The 27,201-nt window shown below is 42.4% G+C and overlaps 1 protein-coding gene across 3 annotated transcripts; it reads left to right on the forward strand.

Annotated features, from left to right (window-relative positions):
- The first annotated feature begins 398 nt into the window (after positions 1–398).
- Positions 399–27,110, forward strand: PSEN2 (presenilin 2). Of its 3 annotated transcripts, XM_048508117.1 has the most exons (13): positions 438–495; positions 1,642–1,729; positions 8,445–8,615; positions 10,233–10,428; positions 10,618–10,850; positions 11,951–12,092; positions 16,429–16,496; positions 18,901–19,121; positions 19,974–20,072; positions 21,590–21,667; positions 22,561–22,680; positions 23,629–23,747; positions 25,006–27,110. In XM_048508117.1, the coding sequence occupies exons 4-13, from the start codon at positions 10,285–10,287 to the stop codon at positions 25,159–25,161; spliced, it is 1,380 nt and encodes a 459-aa protein (XP_048364074.1). In that variant the 5' UTR covers positions 438–495; positions 1,642–1,729; positions 8,445–8,615; positions 10,233–10,284; the 3' UTR covers positions 25,162–27,110. The 3 variants fall into 3 exon arrangements, with proteins under 3 accessions (XP_048364164.1, XP_048364240.1, XP_048364074.1); XM_048508207.1 differs by lacking the exon at positions 1,642–1,729 and having other exon boundaries at positions 399–495; XM_048508283.1 differs by lacking the exons at positions 1,642–1,729; positions 8,445–8,615 and having other exon boundaries at positions 400–495.
- Positions 27,111–27,201: the final 91 nt, after the last annotated feature.

Genomic DNA, 27,201 nt, shown 5'->3' on the forward strand with positions numbered 1-27,201 from the left:
ACTGATTTCTGGAGTCTGGAGATCAGTTGTAATTCTCATCTTCAGGCCTCGCCTGAAGGTGCCAATACTAGTTAATGGGCTTAATGGACGACACTGCAGTTACAATCCACAGCCCTTCTTGGCCTGCTTCTAATACCGGCTTCCAATCCCTCTTGCCTGCAACACACGGCTTAAAACGGAGAGAGGAAACGCAGCCACGCCAGCTCCCCATTGGCAACCCATTGCCCTGCCCAGCTCCTTCACTGGACGGAGAACGAAAGAAGACAGGGCATTCTGAGAGTGATAGCTTGTTCGACCAATCAGTAGAAGCATTAGCCCAAACCCGACGTTCCCGAATGCCTCGGAGCCAATGAGGGGCGGAGAGTTACCGGGGTTTAGTGAAAGGGGGGAGGGGGGTTGGTAAACAAGCCCTGAAACTCGTGCCTTGGAGTTGGGGCGGGTGCAGCAGCAGCCTCGCTCGGAGTGATCTGTTGGGACCGCGCCGGACTGAGCCTGGTAAGATTTGCACGCGGTTGTCTACGCGGTCCGGAAAGAGAAGCTGTCCTTCTGCTACCGGCTTCCTGTGAGAAGGGATTTTATTCCCGCAGGCGGATCGGCGGGAAGGGGTGCAGGCAACTCATCCAGGCCGTGCTAAGAGACATATCAGTGGGGAAAGGGGTGCCCTAGCACGGAAGTTCCCTTGTCTGGGAATAGGGTGTGGATCCGTCTCCGGATCTGTCTCTGGGCCTGTTTTGGGGGAGTCGATCATGCCAGATGCGAAGGCTTCCTCTTTTTAGAAATGATGCTCTGATCAGCCAGCCGCTTCTCGCAGCATAGCTCGGAAGGGCTGCCAGCTTTGCTCTGACTGCTAAAAGACAATTTGAGCAGCACTTCCCTGATCGGTTTTTATTGTTTTATAGCTGAGGAAGCGGGAAATTCGTTGTAGGCTGCTAGTTTATTCCTTTGTAGCCCCAAATGTGTGTAGGATGTGGGGGCAAAGCAGATTGTGATGTAGAGTCTACCATATGGGATCCCAGAACATTCGAAATGTGAACTTAACTTTCGTCTTCCTGTGGCAGCCACATTTCCCGGCTGTAGATTCCTGGCATTTAGATGTCCTGTGGAAAGTGTGATTGGCTTTTGTGGCTTGAGCCCATGTTTATGATCAAATTACTCTCTGCTCTTGGGCGGTCTAAATGCTAATTCTTTTGCAGAGAAGTCACCCAGAAGTTTGTAATGTGTAATCAAGATTCAGCAGTTGGTGAAAGAGACTTGAATACACAATACACATTTTGGTTTGTATCAAAATCCAATTTATGAGATTGCAAATACTGATCAGTAATTACATGATATACTTTGGTGCCCAAGGGTATAACACATCATTGAAGTCCTTGGACATGTTCAGAGTGAATGTGATTTAAATCAAATTGATTTAAATCACAAGCCTGTGAGACTAGATTTAAATATATTTTTAAATTACTGATTTGGTTTTATTATTAGAAATACATAGATAAGTAAGTATGGCATTATTGCAGGGTGAGCTATCTCTGGTTCATTTGGGCTACCAAGCCTGTCATTTTTTAATTGGAAGTTTTTGCTTGCCGTACCCATAAGTAAAATATTCCCAAACTGCGTGTCTTTTATTATTTTCTCTCATTATAGATTTTCTCCTGCAGGAAGAGAATCACATGATAAACCTCAGGCTATAAACACAAAACTCCCAAGACTTGTTAACTGTTCTGCTCAAAAGGTTTCACTTTCATTTTTTCTTCTTGCCCCTCCCTCCTCACACTTAGCTTCATGTGTAGATATATTCCACTCCAAACAATTTTCTATTAATTGAACTTCTTGAAACATAGCGCTTAAGAGACAAGGGTCTGAGTCTGTTACAAAGGTTTGCTAAGCAACTCTGTATGTTTATTTTGTAACATTTTTTTTACTGTGAAGAAGAGACATGTTATCTCTTCAGACACAAACTTACAGTTTTTAGAAGTGCAAAACCAAACACCTGTGATAATATCTTCTAGATCAGAGCAATTGGGGGTATGCAAAAAAAGAGAAGTAATGGGTTTGCTAATATAGGGGTACAGTTTTAGGGAAATGGGTTGCCAAGGGTTATGCAAGTGAAAAAAGTCTTATGTGGAGAATGAGATAGTGATGTGCATGCTGTATATCATAGTTGAACCTGTGGAGAGGTGAGTGGCAATGCGGGCTGAAGCCTTCAGCACCTGAGGGTATCTAATTCTGTAATAACCGCAATATGGTGATGTATTAAACACTTATTGTCTATGGCAGAATGTTGGAGTTCCTTCAGACTGAGGATAGGGTGGACTGAACTGATGTGCTTGGATTCCCATGGGACTGTGCTAGTCCCCATGCAGATTTCTGCTAGTACAACAGAGTAGAATAATTAACAAATGTTGTATAACATACGCATCTGTGCTCTCCAGCAAGTTTCTGCTGAGGTACCTTTCCCTTACCTTTGTGTCTTAATGCTGAATATAGATAGTAGTTCCTTGAAAGAATGCACAATGCACAATGGAATGTTCGCCCTGTGGTGGACAGCCTGGGGGGGGGGGGTTGCATTGTTTCAAAACCCTGCAAAACGTGTTTGACCAAAGATAGCATCAGAACAAAAATGTTTTTTTTTAATCACTGGCAACGAAGTCTCCTTCCAGTGATTTTTAATTCTGTTGAAGCTACTCAAGCACAAATATAGAGCTCTAGTTGTCTAGCTTGATACAGTTAATATATTGGTTGATGCAATTAAATATTTTGTGTCAAGCTTCATTCTTTCATTCCCTGTTAGTTTTGCATTCTGTTTTTTGTCTTTCACGTTTTGTAGTGATTCTTTGCTAAGAAAAGGCATGCCTGTGTATTTGGGGAGGGGGTTTATACACAAGTAAATTACAGACCTCTGCAGGGAAAGCTAAGCTTTTTGTACACAACTTTTTCCTGTTTTTAATGTTTAATTCAAAGTGTGTGCACACCCTGCTATCGTAGTCTTTATTTTATGGGCTAAAATATAATTTTAGAGAACCAGCATGGTCTAGTGGTTGAGGTGTTAGAGTAGGCCTTGGGAACCCCATGTTCAAATTCCCCACTCTTCTATGGAAACGTCCTTGGGCCTGTTATACACTTGTCTCGACCCTGGCAAGTATTTGGATGGTCAACCTCCAAGGAATGCCAGGGATGTGATGCAGAGGCAGGGCATGGCAAACCATCTCTGAATGTCTCGTTCCTTGAAAATCTTATGGGGTCACCATAGATCAGCTGTGACTTTATGACAAAAAGTATAACTTTTAAATGCAGAATATTGAGGAAATGCTAATCTGATGGCAGCTCTATTCAGCTTAAAGAAAGCAGAGTAAAAGCTAGCTTTAAAAAACTAAAGGGGAAACAAGATTATTGCAGTTTAGAACAACTTAATGGAAACATCTTAAAATTTACTGCATCTAGGACAGCCTCAGGACATCTGTTGAGATCAGTCCCCTGTATCAAAGCACCTCAGCAGCAGTGTCATATGCATGTGGTATGTTCCAAGTATATCAGCAGATATTTCCAAGAGGCAGATGTTGATCCCAGATCAATTGATCCCAGAGATAATTTAGGAATTTGTCTTGATGCCTGATGTGTTGGGAGCCTAGGGAAGGAGTAAGAGAAGTCTGAATGCTTCTTTCTCATGATTCTCTGGTCATCTCTAACCCCAGTTTATGGTATTGGCTTCATAGGCAGCTGTAGCGAAATGCACCCGCTCAGCAATCCTACTTTTCCTTTGTAGTTCTCAAAGAATCTGTTGGAGAGGAGCTTAATCGCGATTACTGTACCCCTAGAAGCAGTAGGGACCCTGCCGCCCAATCAAGGAAGCAACATGAGTGAGCATGCAGTGGTATCCAGGCAATTATCTCTCTGCAGTGTCTTCTCTGCCCTTTCTGCTTCCTGGAGAGAAATGTAACCAGCAAGCTTGATTGAAGGAAGCAGTAGCATCTGCTATGAAGGAGACCTCTGTGGAGCATGGGGGCCACATCTTGGCAACAGCAGGATTTCCTGAATTGCTGTCCATGTTACCCATCCATTAGGACTGGATCTGGAGTCGATGCATCTGCACACTGTCTCTGTGACAGGTGCTCCGTATAATATCAGCAGAGTCTCCTTCAGGCAGAAGTTGAATTTTCTTTTCAGAAATTGTATATACTGTTGCATCTGGTCACACTCATTCTTCATCTCTAGCAACAGAGTTTGAGCAAAGGTGACTGCCGGAAGTGTATACCACAGGGCTTCTCTCTTGTCCCCTGCAAACCTAACAACAAACTTATCATTTGTTCTCAGCCTCCCCTGATGCCCAGGTCTGTTGCAATAATCCTAGTGTGAAGAGATGTGCATATGGCAATGACTGGCTCAAACCACTTGATTGGTGGGGGGGCATTAAACAAAGTTTCGGTCTGTGTAGAAAGTACTTTTTTATAAGGATTAAACCATTTGTATTTTGAAATCTCTTTTGCCCACCTCGAGTTCTCAGTGAAGTTTATGTATGTTTGTGGAGCAGGGGGGATGATCTTGCTTTACTGAGAGGAAACTTTGGAATGTGACCATCCAGTGTTCAACTGGAGATCAAATACAAAGCTGCACAATTATGTTTTGTGTGTTCTGCAAGAGACTGCCCTGGGGCTGTCCTTTCATAAATGAGACAGCACTATTATTTAGTTTCCTTTAAAATGCCTCCTTTCACAAAAGCATGTTTGTTTTAAGCCTGATTTTCCAGCCTTTTACTCACCTTCAAAGACCTTGCCAGACTATCATTCAAAGTCATCCCTTTTCTTACAATTAGGATTGTAAATGTGCAGCCAGGATGGATTTGATTTAAATTGATTTAAATCATCATTTACAGTTATCCCTTCCACGTTGCTGGGGTTAGGGGTGCAGAACCCCCCACAATCTGGAAATCTGTGTAAATTTTTTTGGCTCTCCCTTCGCACCAGAGAATAAGTCTGAATTTTTCTTTTTTTAACTTTAAAAAAGGAATTGTGTATGTTTATGGTGTTAAAACATAAAATATTATACAGTACAATATATTATATTATGCCTTTCTGAGAGCCCAGGTTCCACACTCTCCATCTAAGGTATGAAGCATTTTATTTTATGCTTCTTTTTTCTATCTCAAAGCACAATTCTATGATATGATCTCTAATACAAGCATGACTTCTCAGAAGTGACACTGATGGTCCTTCATGGTTCACATTTGAGAAGCCATGCATTAGGTGCCGCCTTTGAAGCAGGTAGGGGAAAGTAGATATTAGAAGAAGTGAGGCAGCTGCAAATAGTTACCATAGAAAACTAGGAGGTGTAAAAGTGCTGATGATAGTGGACCCATGCCAGGCTCCAAGGGTCAGAAACCATCACTGGTTTCCATTATTATTACTCATTTCTCTGTTTCCATTCAGGCTGTCTGTGTTCAGGCAACTAAGAGGTATAACTGGTGCAGCTAGTAGACAGAGAAGCAGACTAGGTTTCAGCACAGCAAAGTCTTAAACAAAATAAGGGACTCTTAACTGGCTTATGCCCATTGTCAAGATTTCACTTTTGTTTCACCTCATGGCTCATGTTGATTATCTCCTAATTTATCTGAATTTAAGATAATCTGCTTTATTTTTTCAGATTGGAGAACTTTTGCTGGGTGATCATCTTTCCCTCAGACTTGTTTTGTCATACTTGGAGGGTGATAATGTGGTAGCAAACCACTACCCAGACTAGTCTGATCACCTAAGTTAGCCTCAGCCACTGAAAATGTACTTAGTCCCCCTCGTCTAGCCAATCTCAAACTCACTGCAGATTCCCCCCAGGAGACAATCACTAGGTTCAGTGGCATTCCTGCCTAGGGACAGGGGGTACCCTATGTCCCCGGGCGCCCCCATTTGGTCACGTGGGGGGCGGCAACATTTCAGGCTCGTTTGTGCGTTTTTACATTTTTAAGTGTTTTTTCACTTTCCGGCCTGCAGGGGGCGCATTTTTAAGGCTAGCGGCACCATGATTTCAGGGTAGCATCCAGAGACTGTCCTGATGATACCACCCCAATTTGGTGATGTTTGGTTCAGGGGCAGCAAAGTTATGGACCCCCAAAGGGGGTGCCCCCATCCCCATTGTTTTCAATGGGAGCTAACCTGAGATGGGGGCTACCCATTTGAGGGACCATAACTTTGGTCCCCCTGAACCTAACTTCACCAAACTTGGGTGGCATCATAAGAATAGTTAACAGATGATACCCTGAAAATTTGGTGTCACTAGCGTTAAAAATACACACTTTCCAGGCACCCCAAGAAATTAGCCCAAGATTCTTTGTTTTGCAGTGACTTTGCTCCATTGTAGCCAATGGGGAATTTCTGAGTGTGTAGGCAGGCTGCACATTTTTGAAGATAGAGGCACCAGACTTTCAGGGTGGCTCCAGGAGGGCCTCCTGGTAATAGCATCCAGGTTTGGAGACCTTTGTTTCTGGGGGTTCAATTTTATGGGCCCCCAAAAGGCTTGTTTTGTTTCCCCGCTCCTGCACATGAAAGCCTGTGGGCTGAGTTCTCTCAGAACTCTCTCAGCTCCCCCACCCCACTCCAGAAGCAAAGCTCACCAAGCTTGGATGCTATTACTCAAGACCTCTTGGAGCCACCTTGAAAGTCTGGTGCCTCTATCTTCAAAAATGTGCAGCCACCATAGACTTCAATGGGGCTTTCTGTTATGCCCAGATGGCTCTGTGGTAGAGGTTTCAACAGGAGGCACTGTGGTAGGAATCTTGCTCTGGGTGGGGGCATTTCCTGTAGCTGCTGGTGTGAGTCTCCTGAAAGGAACCAGCCAAATTTGCTAAAATGTGTGTGGAAGAGGAAAATGCTGTGGGCACCGAGTTGAAGGTGAACCTGATGCCCACAGCATTCGGCCATCACAGGCAAACTTTAGCATCCAAGCTTGGTGAGCTTTGCTTTTGGGGGTGGGTGGGGGCACTGAGAAGTTCTGAGAGAGCTCATCCAGCAGGCTTCATGTGCAGGAGCAGGGAAACAAAATAAGCCTTTTGGGGGCCCATAAAATTGGAAACTCAGAAGCAAAGGTCTCTAAGCCTGGATGCTATTACCAGGAGGGCTTCCTGGAGCCACCTTGAAAATCTGGTGCCTCTATCTTCAAAAATGTGCAGCCTGCCTCAGAAATTCCTCATTAGCTACAATGGAGCAAAGTCACTGCAAAACAAAGAATCTTGGGCTAATTTCTTGGGTTGCCTGGAAGGGATGTATTTTTAAAGCTAGTGACACCAAATTTTCAGGGTATCATCTGTTAACTATTCTTATGATGCCACCCAAGTTTGGTGAAGTTAGGTTCAGGAGGACCAAAGTTATTGTCCCTCAAATGGGTAACCCCCATCTCAGTTTAGCTCCCATTGAAAACAATGGGGATGGGGGCATTCCATTTGGGCATCCATAACTTTGCTGCCCCTGAACCAAACATCACCAAACTCAGGTGGTATCATCAGGGCAGTCTCTGGATGATGCCCTGAAATCATGATGCCGCTAGCTTTAAAAATGTGCTCCCTGCAGGCCGAAAAAACACCAAAAATTTAAAAGAAGATTTAAAAGAAGAATCTGAGCTCCCTAGTTTAAACACCATTGAAAGTGATGTTGTTTGGGGGTGGCTTGCACTGGACGTGTTTTGTGAGAGATGATGCTGACATTTGTTTGGTAAATGTTTTCCTGGGGGTGATTTGCTTAATACCAACTTGCTTAATACATGCTTAATACCGACTTGCATTGGCTTGGAGTTGTTTCTCAGGCTAACAACCTACCTCATAGGGTTGTTGTGATTAGGAAATTAGGAAAAGAGTTGGGGGGGATAGAGCCATGTATTTTTTGATGGGAGTGGGAGGTGTTTTGTGAGCGGGTACAAAAAAATCATTGTTTGGTCATGGTGGGGGAGGGTACGCCACCATACGCCGGGCGGGGGGGGGCACCAAACTCAGGTTTTGTCCCCGGGCGCCAGTTTACCTAGGTACGCCTCTGACTAAGTTTGAAGCCCAACTTAAACAAATTGTGGATGGTTTTTCGACGCCCATTGTGGGGGAACTGAGCAAAAACAGAAAGGGAACATCCTGGTTTGACAGAGAGTGCTTACAGCGTAACAGTCAAATTCACTCCTTAAATTGGAGCTCTAGGGATTCTGGAACTCTGGGTCTCCTCGACCAATTAATACAGTGTAGGAACAAACTTCACTGTTAATGAGAGAGAAACATATGGAACATGTCAACACTCAACGGGAACACCTTCATTTAGCACTAACTACCAATAACTCCAATCTACTCTGGGCTGTGTTGAACAACTTTAATTGAAGAAAGCCACCTACCCCTACTTGTATTACCCCTGATATTTGACACAATTATTTTAGCAAACTTTTAAAAGATGACATTTTAAGTAACGGGCTTCCTCTGTCTACCCCCTCAGGTTTACCTAGCTGGCCCTCTGTCTTGACACAAGAAGTGTCTGAGCTGCTAGAGGATCTGAAAGGAAGGAAAGTCCCTGGTCTTGATATTACAGTTCCAGAGATTTTGAAATTCCATATTGACTGGTGGGCCCCTATCCTGGCTACTGTTTTTACCCAAGCAAATAACTCAGGTATGTTTCCCAAGACTTGGCTGTCTGCGACCGTGATTTCCATCTATAAAAAAGGGAATCCCTCAGAGACTGCCAATTTCCGCCCTATCAGTCTACTTTCGGTGATCTATGCCAAATTATTACTGAAGAAACTCCAGTCGTGGCTGCTCCACTCTTGTGCAGTGGGGACTGAACAAATAAGCTTTTGTAAAGGGAAATCGCCCTTGGACCACGCTTTGGTGCTGTCACACTTAGTCAGTAAATACACCCCTAATGCAAACAATAAACTCTATGCTTCCTTTATTGATTTAAAGGCAGCTTTTGATTCTGTGCCCAGAGCATTACTCTGAGCAGAACTGGCTGCCCTTAACATTGATGCCAAACTTCTCTTCTTAACTGTTGCTGGATTAAGTGTTCCCAAGAAGGCCTTTTGTCTGATAGTATTTCCATTTCCAAAGCAGTCAAACAGGGCTGCATTCTGGCCCAACTTCTTTTTGAGTAATCTCCCCTCTGCTCTTTCAGTAGTGAATAGTCATGTTTTGAAATTGGGTACATCTCCTGTATCGATTCTGCTCTATGCAGATGATGCTGTTTTACTCTCCCATTCCAGAGTTGGCCTTAGATGTTTAATGAAGTGCTGCGTGGACTACTATGAATCCAATAGACTGGTAATTAATTATGAAAAAAACAAGGTACTGGTCTTCTCTAGGTGCCTAAAGAAGTTCAATTGGGCAGTGAACATTATCCAAATTGAACAGGTTAAGTGCTATAAGTATCTTGGCCTCTTATTTTTTTATAACTTCTCATGGTTATAAGGAAGGCTGCACTCCTAGCCACATCTAATAGTTTTTCTGCACTAGTACTTCTTCTACATCTGCGGCCATTCTTTTCTTCCCCTAGCCCTTAAGTTTTTTAATGCTCAAGTCACCTCAAAATTGCTCTAAGAAGTCCCAATTTTTTGTGTCACTTCTTTCTGTGATACCTTGAAGATGCCAGCCACAGATGCAGGCAAAATGTTAGGAGCAAGATCTACCAGACCATGGCCACGCAGCCCAGAAAGCCAACATCAACCAACTGGCCAAGAGTTGTTATAGTTCAGAAATCTATCGCACATTGGTTCAGATTACCACTGGTGTTTGGTTAGGTATGAAAAGTCAGGAATAAACACCTCCGGGCCAGGCAAAGATGTTACACCAGCAGCTACTGTTCCTTTATTTCTTTCTGGTACACTTGTCTGCAAATGCTTTGCAATTTCTAGGTTTTTCACTATTTCTCACAGGATCTAAGCCAAGGATCCAGAGGGCACAGAGTCCTGGAGCTGGTAAGCAGCCAGTGGGTTTGTTGTGCTGCCCTCTGGGTCCTTGTTGTATGATAATTCTTGCCTGCTGATGCTTGTCAAACCAAATAAAACTCATATTTTGCTACAAAGTGAAACCTCTAAAGTTGTATTCATTTAATCTTACTCTCAGTACAGTTCCAGAGCAACATTTTAGATGTGAATGCTACCAATTGTAGCGTCACTGTAGCATATTGAATATGATAACTTGAAATTAGATTCAGTATCATTAGTTGTAGGTGTGTCACTATTAAACTATTTTTTACTTTCTCTGCCTGTCTCCTCTCACTTGTTGTTTCAAGGTGTTGTGGGTTTTGGATGTAGCCTCATAAGCTTTTCTGTGAGGGAGGGAGCATGATCACCTTCATGAACAACTCTGACAGTGAGGAGGAAACCTGCAATGAGAGGACATCCCTAATGTCAGCTGAGAGCCCCCTTGTACCTTCTTACCATGATGGGATGCAAGCTCCTGAAGCAGTTGAACATCACACACACAAGGTAGGCCTGCCCTTTTTCTGGAAAGAAGCAGCCGTTGAGAAAATGCTGACCCAGTTCACTGTGTATGGGGACGTCCTCCTATGGAGATACTCTTGAATTACTCTTGAATTAAAGATTAGAAGCATGGACTGGGAGCACCTCCGGGGATGGTGGAAGCTAACTAATCCCTACTGTATGTTGTCCTTGCAGAAAAGACGCTCTGGTAGCAGTCACAGCTCTAACAAAGCTGCCGATGGCAATGTTTCTGACTCAGAGAGAGTTCCAGAAGAACGTATTGTCCTGGATAATGAAGAGGAAGAACTGACCTTAAAATATGGAGCAAAACATGTGATCATGCTGTTTGTGCCTGTCACGCTGTGCATGATTGTAGTTGTTGCAACCATAAAGTCAGTGCGTTTCTATACTGAGAAGAATGGTCAGCTGTAAGTAATCCTTGACGAACACTAATGTGCTAAATCAGACACGTGATATTCTGTATCTCAGGGCTGTAATCCCCTTTAAAAACCCTTCTTGAGTTTGATGCTGTGTATTTGGGAAAGTGAGGGGAAACTTGAAATGGGATCAGGAAGGAGCTGGATATAGCTTTTGCTAAACAATATTAGCCGATTAAATTGACAAAACATGGAGCTGTTTAGATGGAAGGCTGCATGTATACTGTGACCTCAGTTATGCAAATGTGAGGGTGTCCTGAAAGAGGTACTAGATAAAACTTCTCATTATTAATTGTGTGAGCCTAGACCACCCGTAGGAAGGCTCATATTTCTTAATGAGGTACATGGCTTAGGTGAGAAACTTCGAAGTGGCTTACAAACGGTGATGAATCATGGCATATTCTGCCTTTTGTATCGCTGAAGGTCAACTTCCATAATTCCACTTTGAATGTTTCAGTGAAACTCTGTTGTCTCATTGTTTAACAAAGTGACTTTGCTGCAGGGTTTATCATGCTATAGGCAAATTGTAAGCAGGGTTTCAGGAAGATTGCCAGCAACAATCTGTATGTTACTGTGATGACTGTTGTTGTTATTATGGTGAGGTGGAGGTAATGTGATTTGGTAATTAGTGCCTCTCTGATAAAGTGGAAATATGGGTGGAGTAGAAAGGTAGCATGATGGAGGTGGGTTTGTGATATGTGTGTGGAAACAGTGAGACGTCAACATACCTCCTTGGGTACTCCATACTAAAGGAAGACACATGCATAGATAGATGTAGTCCTGAAGCAGAAAGTACAAGTGCCTCTTCCACCACTTTCTAGTGGTAAAAATGTAATAATGAATACCTAAATTGGCAATCGACTGCATTTTAATAGTATCCCTAAGGTCTGATGCCAGAGAAGGACTGCTTCTGGTAGCATCAGTTTTGAGCTTGGAGATACTATTATCACTATTCATTTTCCGTTTTGGCCTGGGATATTGGGTTCAGTATAATTGCTGCTCTGTCGTGCGATTTAATGGGCTAAATTTATCTGGATGGCAAGTGTATCAGTGCTACTCATTTTTATAGCGATGTTGTGACTTTCTTCCAGGATTTATACCCCATTTACCGAAGACACACCCAATGTAGGCCAGCGTCTCTTGAACTCTGTGTTGAACACCATCATCATGATCAGTGTGATAGTAGTAATGACAATCTTCCTGGTTTTGTTGTATAAATATCGGTGCTACAAGGTAAGACTGATGAAAAGACTGACTAGGCCTCTTAACTGATTAATGTTTTTAATTGACTGGCCTTGGTCTTTTAACTATTGGTTTTAAGTAACAGATATAATGTACATGGTGTGTGCCATGTACATTATGTGTACATGGTGTGTGCCATGTAATTTATTAAGGATAAAGGCAGGTATAACAGTTGTCACAGGTTGCCTTATGTACATATTGTATGTATGTGCATAAGTATCTGGATGACTCAAATGCAGGTTCAGCCATCTGTTTTGCCACAGCCAGCATGATATAGTGGTTAAGAGCAGTGGGCTGTAATATGGAGAACCAGGTTTGATTCTCAACGCCTCCATATGAGCAGCAGGCTCTAATCTGGTGAACTAGGTTTGTTTCCCTGCTCTTCCACATGAAGCCTGCTGGATGACCTTGGGATAGTCATAGTTCTCTCAGAACTCTCTCAGCCTCACCTGCCTCACAAGGTGTCTGGTGTTGGGAGGGGAAGGGAAGGCTTTGACACTTCTTGAAGGTAAAGAAAAACGGTATAAAAATCAACTCTTCTTCTTGCATCATGCTTCATATGACCTGTGCATTATATCTACTGATACAAAAGTGGATACTGTAAGCTTCATGATGGGGGCAGGCCCAAGAAAGAGGGAAATTTTAGTATACCTGGGGAACTTCCAGGTTTGCTGGGAAAAAAACTACCGTTATACTCTCAAGTGGGACAGAGCCCTCCAAAATAAAGCATGCATGCTCTCTTCAACATGATGGAGGTGCACAGGCTCAAGCCCAGACTTTGCTGGGAAGTCATTCAGCTGAAGGAACATAGTTAACCAGTTACTTAACATTAGTTACAGGAGGGATTTGGGTAAAATGGAAACATGGGTGAAGTCATGAGCTTTACTCAATAGATGCTCTCCTCAACCAAGTTTCCCCCGAATTTAAGCTGAAGTTCTATGTTTTTTTAAAGCTTCCCCTGGGGTAGAAAAGATATGTTTATACTAGTCGGGTGGTGTGCTCTTTCAGAGAGCCCTTGCTGCTCTTAAAACGTATCCATCTTCATAAAAATTATTTGTGCTACCTCCCAAATTCTGTTGTAATGTCATTATGTAACTTCTGTACTTAGATTCCAAATTAATGTGTGCTGATTGCTGAACCAAATTTACTTACACCGACAGAATCTTTTGACTCCAGATGCTGCTGTTCTGCCCTATTTCCCTTTTTGGCTGTGTTGCTACATGAGAAAGTTATACTGAAATTGTATTCACGTACTAGTCGTACAGTACCCAAACCCCGCTTTCAACAACTTGGAAATGGCTTCTTGGAATTTTAGAAATGGAAAGAACGTGAACCTGGTGATTAGGAGGCAAAAGGGGCAAATGCCAGCTCTGCATCTTCTTTTCTGTAGACTGCAGCAGCATGGAATGGAGTATAAAATGACTGTTGTTGAAAGCAGTTAAGCCAACATTCAGGGTGGGTGGCAAATACAGTCGGCCCTTCTACATCTAATTTTTTTTTGGAGGGGGGGTGTTCCTCAGACTTTTAAATAATACAAATGTGGGTCAATTGGAAATTTGTTTCATTGATGCAAAAATCTGTAAGGGTTACTCTCCCCCACCCCCTTCCCAAAGAGCCATGAACACGCTGACAAAACAAATCTCTCTTCATTCCAAAATAGGTCAAGAGATTTTATTATACTGAGGCATGAAATCGTTCTTAAACAAGCTGACCCAACCTAGCAATATATTGAGCTGCACACAGCCCATCAGCCTTATATGGCTGAGCTGAGCAGAGGCTTGATATCACGCTTATCACGCAAAATTGGGAGTCCTGCTGTGTGGCTGATGGGCTTTGTCTGGGAGGAGTCACAGTTTCTGGTGCCTTGTAGGTAATCAATATCACAGAGCAGTTGTAGGGTTTCTGGCTCTTAGACTGACTTTTCAAAAAAACAACAACAACCCTGTGCTGGATTTGATAGTAAGAGGAAGATCATGTGACCTTATTATTGCTGATTAGTTTTTACTGTAGGGAATATTCCAAGGAATTTTAACAAAGAATATAGCCAGATGTTCTAAGGTTTAATCAAGGAGTTGGAAGGAATGGTAATAACATATTTGCTTCCTGTAACACATAACAAAATGCAGACCTTGGCTAAAGTTTGGTTTAAATTGTAACCTAGCAAGTGTTGTAAAGTTGAATAATAAGATTAATTGTTCAATCCTAAACAAAGTTATACCTTTCTAAGTCCATTGAAGTCTGTGTGTTTAAAAAGGTATAACTTTGCTTACATATCGTGCTGTAAAACTTGAGTCCTGTGTATGCTTACTTAGGTGCAAGGCTAGTTGAAATTAGTGGAAATTACTTCCAAGTTAACATGAACAGGGTCAGACTAAGATAGGCTGACCAGACGTCCCGCTTTTGGCAGGACAATCCCTCCTTAAAACAATTTGTCCCACGTCCCGCGGGTTTTTTAAAGTGTCCCGATTTCTGGAAGGCTGCCGCACTGCCTTCTGGGGCGCAAGGCAGTGCGGCAGCCTCCCGCGCATGCGGCCGCAGGAGCACTGCCTTCTGGGGCGCTCCCGTTTCCCGCCCTGTGACAGCAATTAATTCAGTTAAGTCAGCTGATGATGTCCTGGTGAAGAACATCTTGAGTAAATGAGAGCAGGGCTTGAGATAGAGAACAGAGGTAATGCATTTAAGCTGTAGAAATAGGGACCTAAAAGATATATCTGCAGGCCATGGATGGAAAAGTCTGAAGAGGACCATAAAATATGAAAAGAAAACTTTTATGCAAGGCTATTCACTGTTTTTTTTAAAAAAAAAATAGGCACCATCAATAGGAAAATGAGTCATGGCTGCTGAAAAGAAAACTACGCATATAAGCCGAGGCACCTAATTTTACCACAAAAAACTGGGAAAACTTATTGACTCGCGTATAAGTCAGGGGTGGGAAATGCAGCAGCTACTGGTAAATTTCAAAAATAAAAATAGATACCAATAAAATTACATTAATTGAGGCATCAGTAGATTAAATGTTTTTGAATATTTATTTCAAAGAAAACCAGTAAACTAGCTCTGTAAGTGGAAAAGGGAGTCAACAAAAACAATATGGTCTCAACAATAACTTTAAAAGTACAAAAACCTTAGCTCAACCAGCAACTAAGCTAAAACACAAGAGTTAAAATCCTTCAAAACTGGATTTTTGGTCAGGGGAGGAATGTTTATGTTAGCAGTACCAACATTTCAGAATATCTTTAGGAGACCCTCCTGATGATACCACCCATGTCTGGTGAAGTTTGGTTCAAGGGGTCCAAAGTTATGGACTCTCAAAATGTAGCCCCATCTACTATTAGCTCCCATTGGAAACAATGGGGGATGGGGGCACCCACTTTGGGGATCCATAACTTTGGACCCCCTAAACCAAACATCACCAAACCTGGTTAGTATCATCAGGAGTGTCACCTGATGATATCCTGAAATTTTGGTGCCACTAGCCTAAAAACTGTGCCCCCTGGCAGCCGACAAAGTAAAAACCCTAAAATATTTTTTTTTTTAAGAATGCAGCATCTGACTTTCGGGTATGAAGTCGAGGGGCACAAAATGTGCTGAAAAAAACTCAACTTATACCTGCGGAGGTTAATATCTTGATAATGAATGACTGTCTTTCCCCTTTCAAAAATACTGATACTTTTTGTTCTTTCACTTATGCCTTTAAGATTTTATAATTTTTTACATGTGCTGATTATAATAATCTGACATGATGGTTTAGGTCAGTAAGATGGACATCGGTATTATGAATTCTGATTGTGAACCATGTTTTGTCCAGGCTCTTTCTTCCCCTGTGCTTTACCCATCCTATCTCTCAGAGCAAAAAGTTTTCTATGATAGTTGGTTGATATTGTGTAGCTTCCTTTTATTTCAGTGCTCTTGCCATGGCAGTCCTTGAAGTCAGTTGGCAGGTCTTTGAAAGAGAAGGAAGGGAAGCTTTAATGCTCATAAAGCCAGAAACCATCCCAGATTAATAATCCATTGGCAAACCTCTGTTTAACCAGCCCCTTACTTTAGAAAGGCAAAGGAGAACAAACAACGAAACAGCGGGTGCTGAAAAAGTCTTAGAATAGTTTCCTTTTTTTAAAAAAAAACCCTATTGAAGTTGCTCATTAAACGTTTGATGCTCCTATTTTATTCTGCCGTTTCATTTACTGCTTTGTGGTGATTGTTGATTTATGAAACTTTATTAATTTCTTAAATATTTTGGGCCATATTTTATGGTGAACAAGCCTCATAAGAAACCTAAATACAATAAATAAACAGTCTTCACCAAGAATATCCTTCCATTGAACAGTTCATTCATGGCTGGCTGATTCTCTCATCTCTGATGCTGCTGTTCTTGTTCACCTACATCTATCTTGGGTAAGTGAGAGTCACTGATGCTTATCTATTTTAACAATGCTTTATGCAAGGAGTTGTCAGAATTTTTAATAATGAGTGTCCCTAAGCTTTTACCCCTGGACTTAACAGAGGTGTGGATCAGTGGTCACTCTTGCACGTGGCATGAACAATGGAGCGTTTAGAAGGAAAGGGGGCATCCATTCATCTTTTTGCTTTCTCTTAATCATATAAATTATCATTACTTTCCTCAACTTATTAATATACTGTTAAAAATCTGGATGAATAATTACTATTGTCATGAAAGATGAGTAACCCAAGCAATTTAATGTATTTTATAAAATGACCATTTCTATGTGATCATAGAAAAGACAACTGTGCTCCATTTTCCCATCTGGTAATTAAGATTATCCATAAAGCTGTGACTAGATTTCCTCCTAAGTAGACTTAGAGGCAGAATTGTGTCTCAAAGGTAACTATGCCTTACATTCAGAAAGTCCTTCATTGAATTGCTAGGTTGGATCCCTCTACTTCTACTAAGGGAAAGGGCTTTTATTGATACGATGGAACATCTTCACCTGCTGGAACCTGCTGATCTTCCCAGAATGCTGTTCCTGAGGGACATGGAGGGCAGTGGGAGAGGGAAATTCCACTCCTATTGTGTTAGCAGAAAAGTACTGTGGGACTCCAACACCTTGGCAAGCAGCAGTTTAAAAGAGATCTCAAGTTGCAAGGCTGAGAAATGGATTTATGAAATGGATGCCTTACACAGTGATGATTTCCTGATCTATTAAACTCAGTATTATCTGCTTGGATCAGCAGAAGGTCTTCGAGGCTTTGGGTCTTTCTGATGCTTTTTCCTGGAGATGCCAGGGATTGAACCTGGAATCTTTGGCATGCAAAGCAGATGTCCTACTACTAAGCCATGGTCCCTTCCCATAAATTCCTTTTGTGCCAGAGGTCCTGGAGAGCTGCTGGCAGTCATAATAGACCAGTGGTGGCGAACCTTTGGCACTCCAGATGTTATGGACTACAATTCCCAATTGGCCATGCTGGCAGGGGCTGATGGGAATTGTAGTCCACTCTTCTAGAGTATAAGAACTTCTCCCTCTGACTCTTAGATATACTGGGCTAGGTAGACAGCTGCAGCTTCATGTGTCTTGTGGCTCTCAGACTGCTAGTGCTGAATCAGGACAAGTGCCATGTAACTCTCAATTTCTTCAGGAACTATCACCTGTGCCTGGGGTCTAGGGTTGTTCACACATGCATTTTTATCATTTGGTGCTAGCAAAATCATATAGTGAGGACTTGCATGTGTGAAAAATTCATCACTGTAGAAAGAACTTTCATGTCAAATCCTGTTGTTCAGTGGAAATCCTACTATAGTATGAGGTGCAAGTGGAGAATTTGCATTCACAAACTAAATATGAGGAATCTTCGCTCTTGTGTGCGCCAGGGAGGTGTGCTTCTAAAAGGTGCTTTTCACTACAGGAATTTTGATCACTTGATTTAGCCAAGGGCATCTTTTACTGTGCAATTCTACGTAAAGTTACACCTTTAGTCAGTTGAAGTTGATGGGTTTAGAAATGCAGCTTGTTTAGGACTGCAGCATCAGTGTGCTTTTGGTTTCAAAGGGTAGCTGTGTTGGTTGAAGTAGAACAGCTAGATTCGAGTGTGTTTTTGAACAAACTTCAATGGCAACTTGTGTCATGTCCATAAAACTGCAAGCTGCTTGATGCAGCTGTTTTTAGCAGGAGACTGGACTCCCTGGTAAAGACTGGAACACGTTTAAAGTGGCTTTTGCCTCCACAAAACAAAGAATAGCTTGTTCGTCTAAATTAAAGTACCTTTAATGTTCAGAAAAGGACGAGGAGAGGTGAGGCATGTGTTTCTTCCTAGTCTCCCTCCACCTCAATTTTTCCATGTGTCTTTTGTGTCTAGGGTAGAAATGGCAACCTCGCCACACCCCTCTCAGGTAACAGAATGGTAGGTTAAGTGGACATGGCACTGCCACTGAAAATGACTTCCTTGTGTTGTGTACTCTTCCCTCCTCCAGTACAGCAGCTGTCTTCTTGTTACAGTGAACACATGTATAACCTTCATGCACATGTATACACCTGTTTGTAAGGAAGAGCTAATGTGTATTCAGTTTCTAAATGAAACTGGAGGCCAGTACCTGCATAAATGTGGTGCTTCATTCACACTTTTAGCTGTACTTGTGTTGACTGTAATATGAGTTTTACTTCACACATAGGTAAACATCAACTGTAGGTTGCATGTGTGTTCACTGTAGCTTGTAAACAGGGCTAGCATCATTTATACTTTGTTATGTCATATCCTTGTACATTTCTCTCCATATCATTGGCTGCTGCTGTTTTGCTGGCTGTGTGATTCTTTGCTAATCCTCTTTTTGATTTTTGTTCCATAGTGAAGTGCTCAAGACGTATAATGTGGCTATGGATTACCCTACCTTGTTCTTCCTCATTTGGAATTTCGGAGCTGTGGGGATGATTTGCATCCACTGGAAAGGGCCCTTGCAGCTCCAGCAAGCTTATCTCATCGTGATCAGTGCCTTGATGGCTTTGGTTTTCATTAAATACCTGCCGGAATGGTCAGCCTGGGTTATTCTAGGAGCTATCTCTGTTTATGGTATGTCTGCAGCTGAAGAGCTCTCCCTTGAGCTAGCCTAAACTAATGTATTCACCAACAGTATTGCAATAGTCTGAATTGGTGCATTGTTTATATCACATCTTAGAAAGCATTACTGTTTTTGGTTCCACATTAGACTCCATTTCAGATCTTCAGCATGTGTTGGAGAGAAGGAATGGAGCCCTCTTGCACCAATGTCATCCACAGTTAGAGTTGCCAACCACAAGGCAGGACCTGGAGATCTCCTAGAATTACCACTGAACTCCAGACTACAGGGGTCTGTTTTCCTGGAGAAAATGGCCACGTTTGAGGGGGAACTGTAGGGTATTGTATCCTGCTGAGATCTGCCTCTATCCCCTAAGCCCTGCCTTCATGAGGCTCCACTCCATAATCTCCAGGAATTTCCCAACCCGGTGCTGTCAACCCTATCCACAGTGCTCTTACTGTACACCTGCCTTCTTCCCACAAAACCAAGTTACTTTTTTAAAAGGTGCTTGAATTTTGTGTAATTGGTGCAAGTAATTTTTTGCTCCTCCTCTTTCATGGTTGGGGGAAGCGGAGTTTGCAGCAGGGAGAAAATATAAATACTGTCATTTGTTGCTCTTATTTAAAAACTACAGAATCCAAATCTGTTGTCTTGTTCTGCCTAATGAAGGGACTGACTTTAAACTTTTTACATGTAGCTGCCTAGCTGCTTAAGGAATAACATCATCAGAACAGGCAAGAAGTCCCCTACAATCTGGTTCTTGTAGGTACATTTTTTAAACACTCTGGGAAGGACAGCCTACTAGAAGAGGGTACAGAAAGAATGCAAAATACCTGTGTTTGACTTTTCTTTTTCTTTCTCCCCAGACTTGATGGCTGTTTTATGTCCGAAAGGGCCACTTAGAATGTTGGTGGAAACAGCACAAGAGAGAAATGAGCCAATATTTCCTGCGCTTATTTATTCTTGTGAGTAAAACAGGAAGTTCTTCTGAGTGTGTATTTTATCTCCACACCACAGTACAAGGACTAGTAGTAGATAATCCATTTGATATGACACTGCAAAATCAGAAAAAAAGGGAGGATGTCAAAAAGGTCATACTTTTCCTGACAGTGGCTTTGGGTATGTAACAGTTTCACCTACAAACAAATAATATGGCATTTAGCACAGAATTTAGTTTCTGACAACCACTCTTTAAAAATAACATTTTTACTAAATCTCCAGCTCATGCCCTCAATAGGTTTTATCCCTGCCCCTAATTAGCAGAATAAACAATATCAATAAACCCCAAATGTTCAGTTTCTCAGGACTAGTCTTGGGGTAGGGTTGGTGTTATCTTGCGGAGGGCCTTGTGTATCAAGTTCCTATTATATCTGGCCCAGTTCAGGATGTGCACTTCTTTAGCTGAGCCAAAAACTGGTCTCTCACTAGTTGAAAAATCAGTATTCTGCAAAATGGTAAAGGAGACCACAATCATTTTCGTAGAAGTTTCCAAGCTCAGCTGTCTCTTCAAAAGGAATTGTACTTCCCTACTGGAAATTCTACAGTCCTTTGGTACATTGGAAATCACTGTGGGAAATCGTTACCCTGTCTTGGGGATTCTTTTGCTTTTAGTGTGAGGCAGGAAGTCATCTGAAAAAGAAGTTTGCTGTCTTGTGTAACAAAATACCAGACATATCTGCACTGCTCTTTTACTGTGTTCCCTGCCTGTCCTGCATGTGGAAGGCCAGTGTAGATAGAGTTTTGGGGATTTGGGTAGTATATGGAAGCAAATCTCCCCTGAACATGTTTTCTCCTTCTGGTGTGGAAGTAGCTTTATCTTGGCTTCTTCAGACTCTATTCTGTAAACCACCAAATACAAGAACCACATAGGAGAAGTGAGGACTGGGAGAGGCTATGAAGGAAGAGGAAACAAACTGCATTGGTCCTTCCTATATCATGTTAGTACTGCTGTGTGTACTTGGAGAGGGCTAGGAAGATGTTTCCATGTCCCTAGTGCCAAGCACTAACAGGGCTGAAAATGTATTCTGTAAGAAGAAAACTAATGTTCAGAATGTGCAGCAGATAATCCACCCACCCCATTTGTGTTTATTCCTGTGTACTCCCCCAATAGTTTGATCAAGGACCTTTTTACAAACCTCCATAAACAAACCAGAAAGCTTCTATAAGAACAGGTGCATGAGCATGTGTGTGTTCATTGGAGGGGGCACACATTTATACAGAATGAAAAATCATTGTTGTGAGATTTTGTCTTAGAGAACTTTAATAATTGATGGATTGGACAAATATTCTGATGGATATTTTTGTTACTTCAAATTTCAAATCCAAAGTGCATCCTCATGAGTGTACCTAGATATTCATGGTGGTCATTTTTTCCTGATGTTTAAAAAGCCAATAGAAATGGTAATGGATGTTGTCTAAACTTTGAACAGTTCCTGCATCCCAGTTGTTCAAGTTACTGATTAGAGTTATCTCTCCCCTACAGCTGCTATGATGTGGACGGTAGGAATGGCAAAACCAGATCTGGGTCACAGAGGATCTGCTGAGCAAACATGGGATCTAGGTGACCTGTGCTCCTCTAACAAAGAAATGCTATGCCTTGAAAGTATTCTGAAGTGCACGGCCTTCTGCAGTGATCCTCTTGCTGGCTAGATACTGTACACTTGTGTGGGAGGAAAGTCTCTTGTGCAAGATGCCTTAAAATAAACCAGAGTTGTGCAAAATTTGTTAAGCTCTGCTCAAACTATGTGTTATGTTTGGTGCTATACTGAGGCTGCTTTTTCAGGAGGAGAATGACAGAGATAAAGAGTTCTTCTCTCTCCCCCCACAGCTATTTTCTCACCAAACGTCACTTTCTATTTATTTCCTTCATATATAGTTCCCCTTTCTCACTGAGACTCAAGGTAGTTTGCAGCTAAAAACCAATGCATGAAGATGAGTACCAGACATACAACCTACGAAGTATGGCACTAAACACACAATATAATATAGACAGAATAATACCAAGCTACTGTAATGTCTGGAAACAGCTTTGAAGTACCTGTACCCATTAGTGACACTGTGCTCATCAATTCTTTTTTCTTATTAAGGTACATCTAGGGGAAAACATTCTAAAGATTCTACCAAGGACTGTTTTGGCAGAGGGTTAGGGGTTCAGATTACATCTTTGGACTCGTACTGGGCTGGAGAGGGGAACTCCCCTGTGTGCACATGTGAGGCTAAGGAAGGATCAAGTCTAAGTCCAAGGATCAAGCATTAGTTCTGCACAGGACAAAGCACAAGGAAGGAGGATCAGTATTGAGCAAGGCTCCCCTAGAGAGAGAAGAGACAAGGGTTTGAGGAAGATTTCCTCCTCTGAAAAAGACCCTTGTTTTTTACGCAGTAAATTAAGGCAAATATTGAATGACCTTGAATGGCTTTTGTCTTCCTCTCCCCGCCTAATCCCACACAAATCAGCTGAGGCACGAGAGGATCCTGAGAGTTCTTCATATGCCAACCCTGAAATTCCAGAGAGGAGAAATTCAACGGCAAACCATTCAGTCAATTCTCCCCCGGAAGACCCAGAGGAGGAAGAACGTAAGTGAAGCCTTTAATGTTCTTTTGCAGCTGGTGTTCTTTAGGGCAGTGCTGTCTGAGTCAGAAACTCTTTGCCTTGAAGGGAGTGTGTTCTAATGATCCTCTTGCTTGGTGATTCTGTCCAGGCTCCATTAAACGGAATGGTAGTTGTACAAGATCTGTTAAGCTCTGCTGCTCATCTTTGAGAAGTCATCCTCTTGCTGGCAGGCATCACAACTGACTTGTATTGATTCAAGTTGTATAGTCAACTGTCACCATTAAAATGCAGCTGTGTGCCTTTCATGTTTCCTGGGCCAGCTTCTATATACTCTATGTTCCAAGATGGTTCATTGGCTTTTAGTTTGCTTTTAGCTCCCTCCCTTTCCCTCCCTTCCCTAGCCAAACGTGATGACACAGAACATTTGATCCCCCTCAGCTCAAGGTTCCTGAAATTGTATTTGTACTGTCTCTGGTTGAGTGTCCAGACTAGCTGCAGAAATAGTCACTTGTAAAAGGAGGCTCCCATCAACACAAACTTCTCCTGAGCAAGGTCCCATTTTGTCCGCCAATTCAGCGTTCTGACTTGTATCTATAATAGCCTTTGTGACCTGGAGGACTGCCTCTCCTGTGAGCCAGTGTGGTGTAGTGGCTAAGAGTAGGTGAACTCTAATCTGGAGAACCAGATTTGATTCCCCACTCATACACATGAAGCCTGCTGGGTTACCTTGGGCTAGTTCTCTCTCTCAGCCCCACCTACCCCACAAGGTGTCTGTTGTGGGGATGGAAAGGGAAGGTGATTGTAAGATGCTTTGAAACTCCTTATGGTTGAGAAAAGCATGGTATAAATCCAAACCTTTTTTCTTCTTCCTCAGATGAGATTGCATACCAGCTTAGAGCTGCCCCACATACTGTGATCTCTGTTCTGCTGATGTGTGTTGATTTCAAACTTCTGTTTTTGTCTTTCAATAGGAGGTGTCAAGTTAGGCCTTGGAGACTTCATATTCTACAGTGTACTTGTGGGGAAAGCAGCGGCCACTGCTAGCGGTGACTGGAATACAACTCTGGCTTGCTTTGTAGCCATCCTCATAGTAAGCAGGATTGTAAAATCTACATGTTATGTATTGACATGTTGCCAGAGTGGTACAATGTTTAGAGAAGTGCTCTCCAGTGTGGTGCCAGCCAATGCTTTGCCTGATGCCCTCTTCTTACCCAAGGCATATCCTCTCCCAAAGGGCCAATGCTGCCAGTCAATGTACTGTCACTGGTCCAGCTATATAACAATAGATTATATATTACAGAGGAAGCTGTTTGCAAAGAACCCAGGAAGCATGATTGGTATGACTTGAGGGCACACGCGCACCCATTTGAAAATGGCTACCACCATCAAAGGAGGGCAGTGGCTTGGAAACTTCCAGTGCTTCATGACTGGCATCAGCCACCGTGGCTGCTATTTTGTGGTAGGCTGTGCTCCTCGCATCAACCAGCTATGGTGACACCTTTTTGTACTTAAAATTTAAAAAACTCCCACCGGATCAACAAGGTTGGGCCCCCTAGAATAGAGTGTGGAACTAGGATGGTGACCTGGGTTCAATTCCCAGCAAGTCCTAAAACTTATTGGGTGACCTTGGACCAGTCATAGCCTCTCGGCCCCCTTACCTCACAGGATTCTGGTGAGGATAAAAGGGAAGGGGAGAGATCCGTTTTGCTGCTCTAAGCTCCAGGCTAAAAAAATGTATCAGAAGCAAATGGTCAGTGGCCAGTGACTGAGCCTTGACATCCTCTAAAGAGAGCTGGAGGAAGGATGCAGGCAGATGACAGACAGGTTTGGGCAGCAGGGAGACAGGCAAAGATGGATGGACCTGGACAATCGCCTGGAATGAAGAGGCCTGAGCAAGCCCCCTCCTGTCCTCCCCCCCCCAAGCCATTTGTTTATCCAGTTCTTCCTAATGCCTCTGATTTGGGAAAGGTATTTTTCCAGCTTGCCTTGTATTTAGAATATAACTTACTATTCTGCAGCTGGTGTGGAGATTTTTGCTGTGTTCATTATTGGCTGCCTAGACTTGAGGTGTTATCTCTGGCTGGCATATAAATGCTCTAAAACAGGTACACAAGGCCAAATTGACCTTTCTCTGAAATTTTTGTTTTTATAATGAAGACATCATCCCTGCCTGCTTATATTTCTGGAGTGCATTGTGCTTAGAGAAACAAACTAAAATTATAAGCAAGCAAACTGTAATTTGATCCCATATTCATGCAGTATGTGCAATTTAGTATTATACAATGCTTTTTCTGTAAGGAAACACTATGCAGGAAGCCAGACTGTGACCGTTTCCCTTTTCCTTGCAGGGTTTGTGTTTAACTCTTTTATTGCTGGCTGTGTTCAAAAAAGCATTACCTGCCCTTCCTATCTCCATCACCTTTGGCCTGATCTTCTACTTCTCAACAGACAACCTTGTGCGACCTTTCATGGACACACTTGCGTCTCATCAGTTGTATATTTAAAAATGGAGGGGAGGAGAAAGAGAAGCTGAAGGGATCCTCCTCAAAAATCTTGCTGTGCAACAGGACAATCTTAAATGGATGAAATTCCTTCGGGTTTTTCACTTAGTGCCATATATTTTTTCAGAAAACTTTTAAGAGCAAATATGTGAGCCTTACTGAAACTTGACAGTCAGGCCTTTCAAATGCCAGCGCTGAAACTCCTCCCTCCACAGAGGAAGAAGAAGTAGAGTTTGATAGATCTCCAGTCAGAGTAGGCAGCCCCAGCACCCATTCCAAGTATCCCGTGTCAACCCAATTTGCGTGGCATATATGTTTAATTCTTTGCCCAAGGGGCTGAGGCCATCCCGAGATTCTAGCAGTGCTGGTTGGTGCTTTCCCAGTGCACCTCATTTTCCTCATCTCTTTTCCTCACTCATTTCTTCTGTCCCCACTCACATCAACATGTTCACGTAGACAGAACTGCAAGTGCTGTCTTATGTCCTAATTGTTACTTGTGGCTTGGAGATTCATTTTGATTATGATGATGTGCATGTGGTGGGTGATAGTGGATTAAAGGCTTTGATTATCACCATTATATATTTGGACGAGGGTATGACTGGCTGTTCTTCCATGACAGTGAGAAGATCACTGATTGGCTGAATTTATGGCCCTTTTCCTTTTCATTACCACTGAGTAGAAAATGGAGGGGTGGTATCTAGCCAACTCTTGCTGGAGATAGAATTACGACTAAGTAGGATTTTGATCTGACTTAACAAGATACTTCTTATTTTACTATAATGAGCTGTGACTGAATGGAAAATCCTTAGTCTTTGAGCACATAAAATGTTTCCCTTCCCCATGCTACAAACTCCTTTCTAATTCCACTGACAATCATGTCATTGCATGCATGTCCTTTTTGCTCAAGATCAGCTGAAGAAATGCATTTTGGTTACAGGGAGAAACTGTAACAGAACTTGCTATGTCAGAGTATTTTCTTTCAGTATTTAAAGCGCTTATCAATGCTTTATGTAGAGCTGCTATTAATACTGATAAAATGTAAACACCTGAGCCTCCTGCTGGTCATAACATGAATTTGTGGTTAAGAAAACTAAATCAAGACCCTAAAGATTTAGGTTTTCCACTCTAGGAGGATGTGGCACATTCTGGCTCTTTTAGGGGGAAATCTGTAGGGTTAATTGCTATGATAAACCTGCAACGCAGTGAAAAAGCCTAACATTTAACTTTCCACTGTTGGATTTACTCTTGTAACATATATAAACAATTTCCTCTGCTTCATAAATAAGTGCTGTGAACTTCTTAGCCAAAAATTCTTAGGTTTGACTGTCCTTTTTTTTTTGCAGTGTTCAAAGTGTTTTTTTAAATGCCTAACTTAGAAATACTGTGTAAATATTTAACGTAAGAGTAAACTATTTTGGAAATATTATTGTTTGTATCAGAATGTATACAGCAGATTCAAAGCTGAACCTCTACATTAATCTAAGTGAGGAAGAACTGATGCTCCAAATATTTCAAGGCTAGAATGTGACCCTGAAAATGCCCCTCCTCTTTTTACCAGCAGAAACTTCATTTATCTGTCATCTTAGCTCCTGTTTTGAGATGTGATCTGCTTCCCAAAACCTGTGAGAATGGTATTCTCCTCTCCAGTTGAAAGGAAGCCTCTAAAAACTGGATGCAACAAAATAAGGGAACAAATCTCCGTTTTCTCTTGAAGACCAATCTACTGGAAAGTCCTTTTGTGCAAGCCCCAATGGAATTAATTTCAATGGGATTGTAAAGGAAAACTTAACTGGAGCTAGATTTTCATCTCGCCTCTTTTATGCAGGCCCGTCTTGTCCTTTGGCCTTGGCCCTGCATATCTAAGGGACCGTCTCTCCCTATATCGCCCTTCTAGGCCCCTCCGTTCATCGGAGGCGGACCTACTGGTGATCCCTGGCCCCAAGGCGATCCGGCTGGCCTCTACAAGGGCCAGGGCTTTTTTTCACGAGCTCTAGCCCCTACCTGAATTGGAACAACAGGCTTCCAGGTGAGAGATCAGGGCCC

Source organism: Sphaerodactylus townsendi, linkage group LG01 (genome assembly GCF_021028975.2).
Source record: "Sphaerodactylus townsendi isolate TG3544 linkage group LG01, MPM_Stown_v2.3, whole genome shotgun sequence".
In the NCBI taxonomy this organism is placed as follows: domain Eukaryota; kingdom Metazoa; phylum Chordata; class Lepidosauria; order Squamata; family Sphaerodactylidae; genus Sphaerodactylus; species Sphaerodactylus townsendi.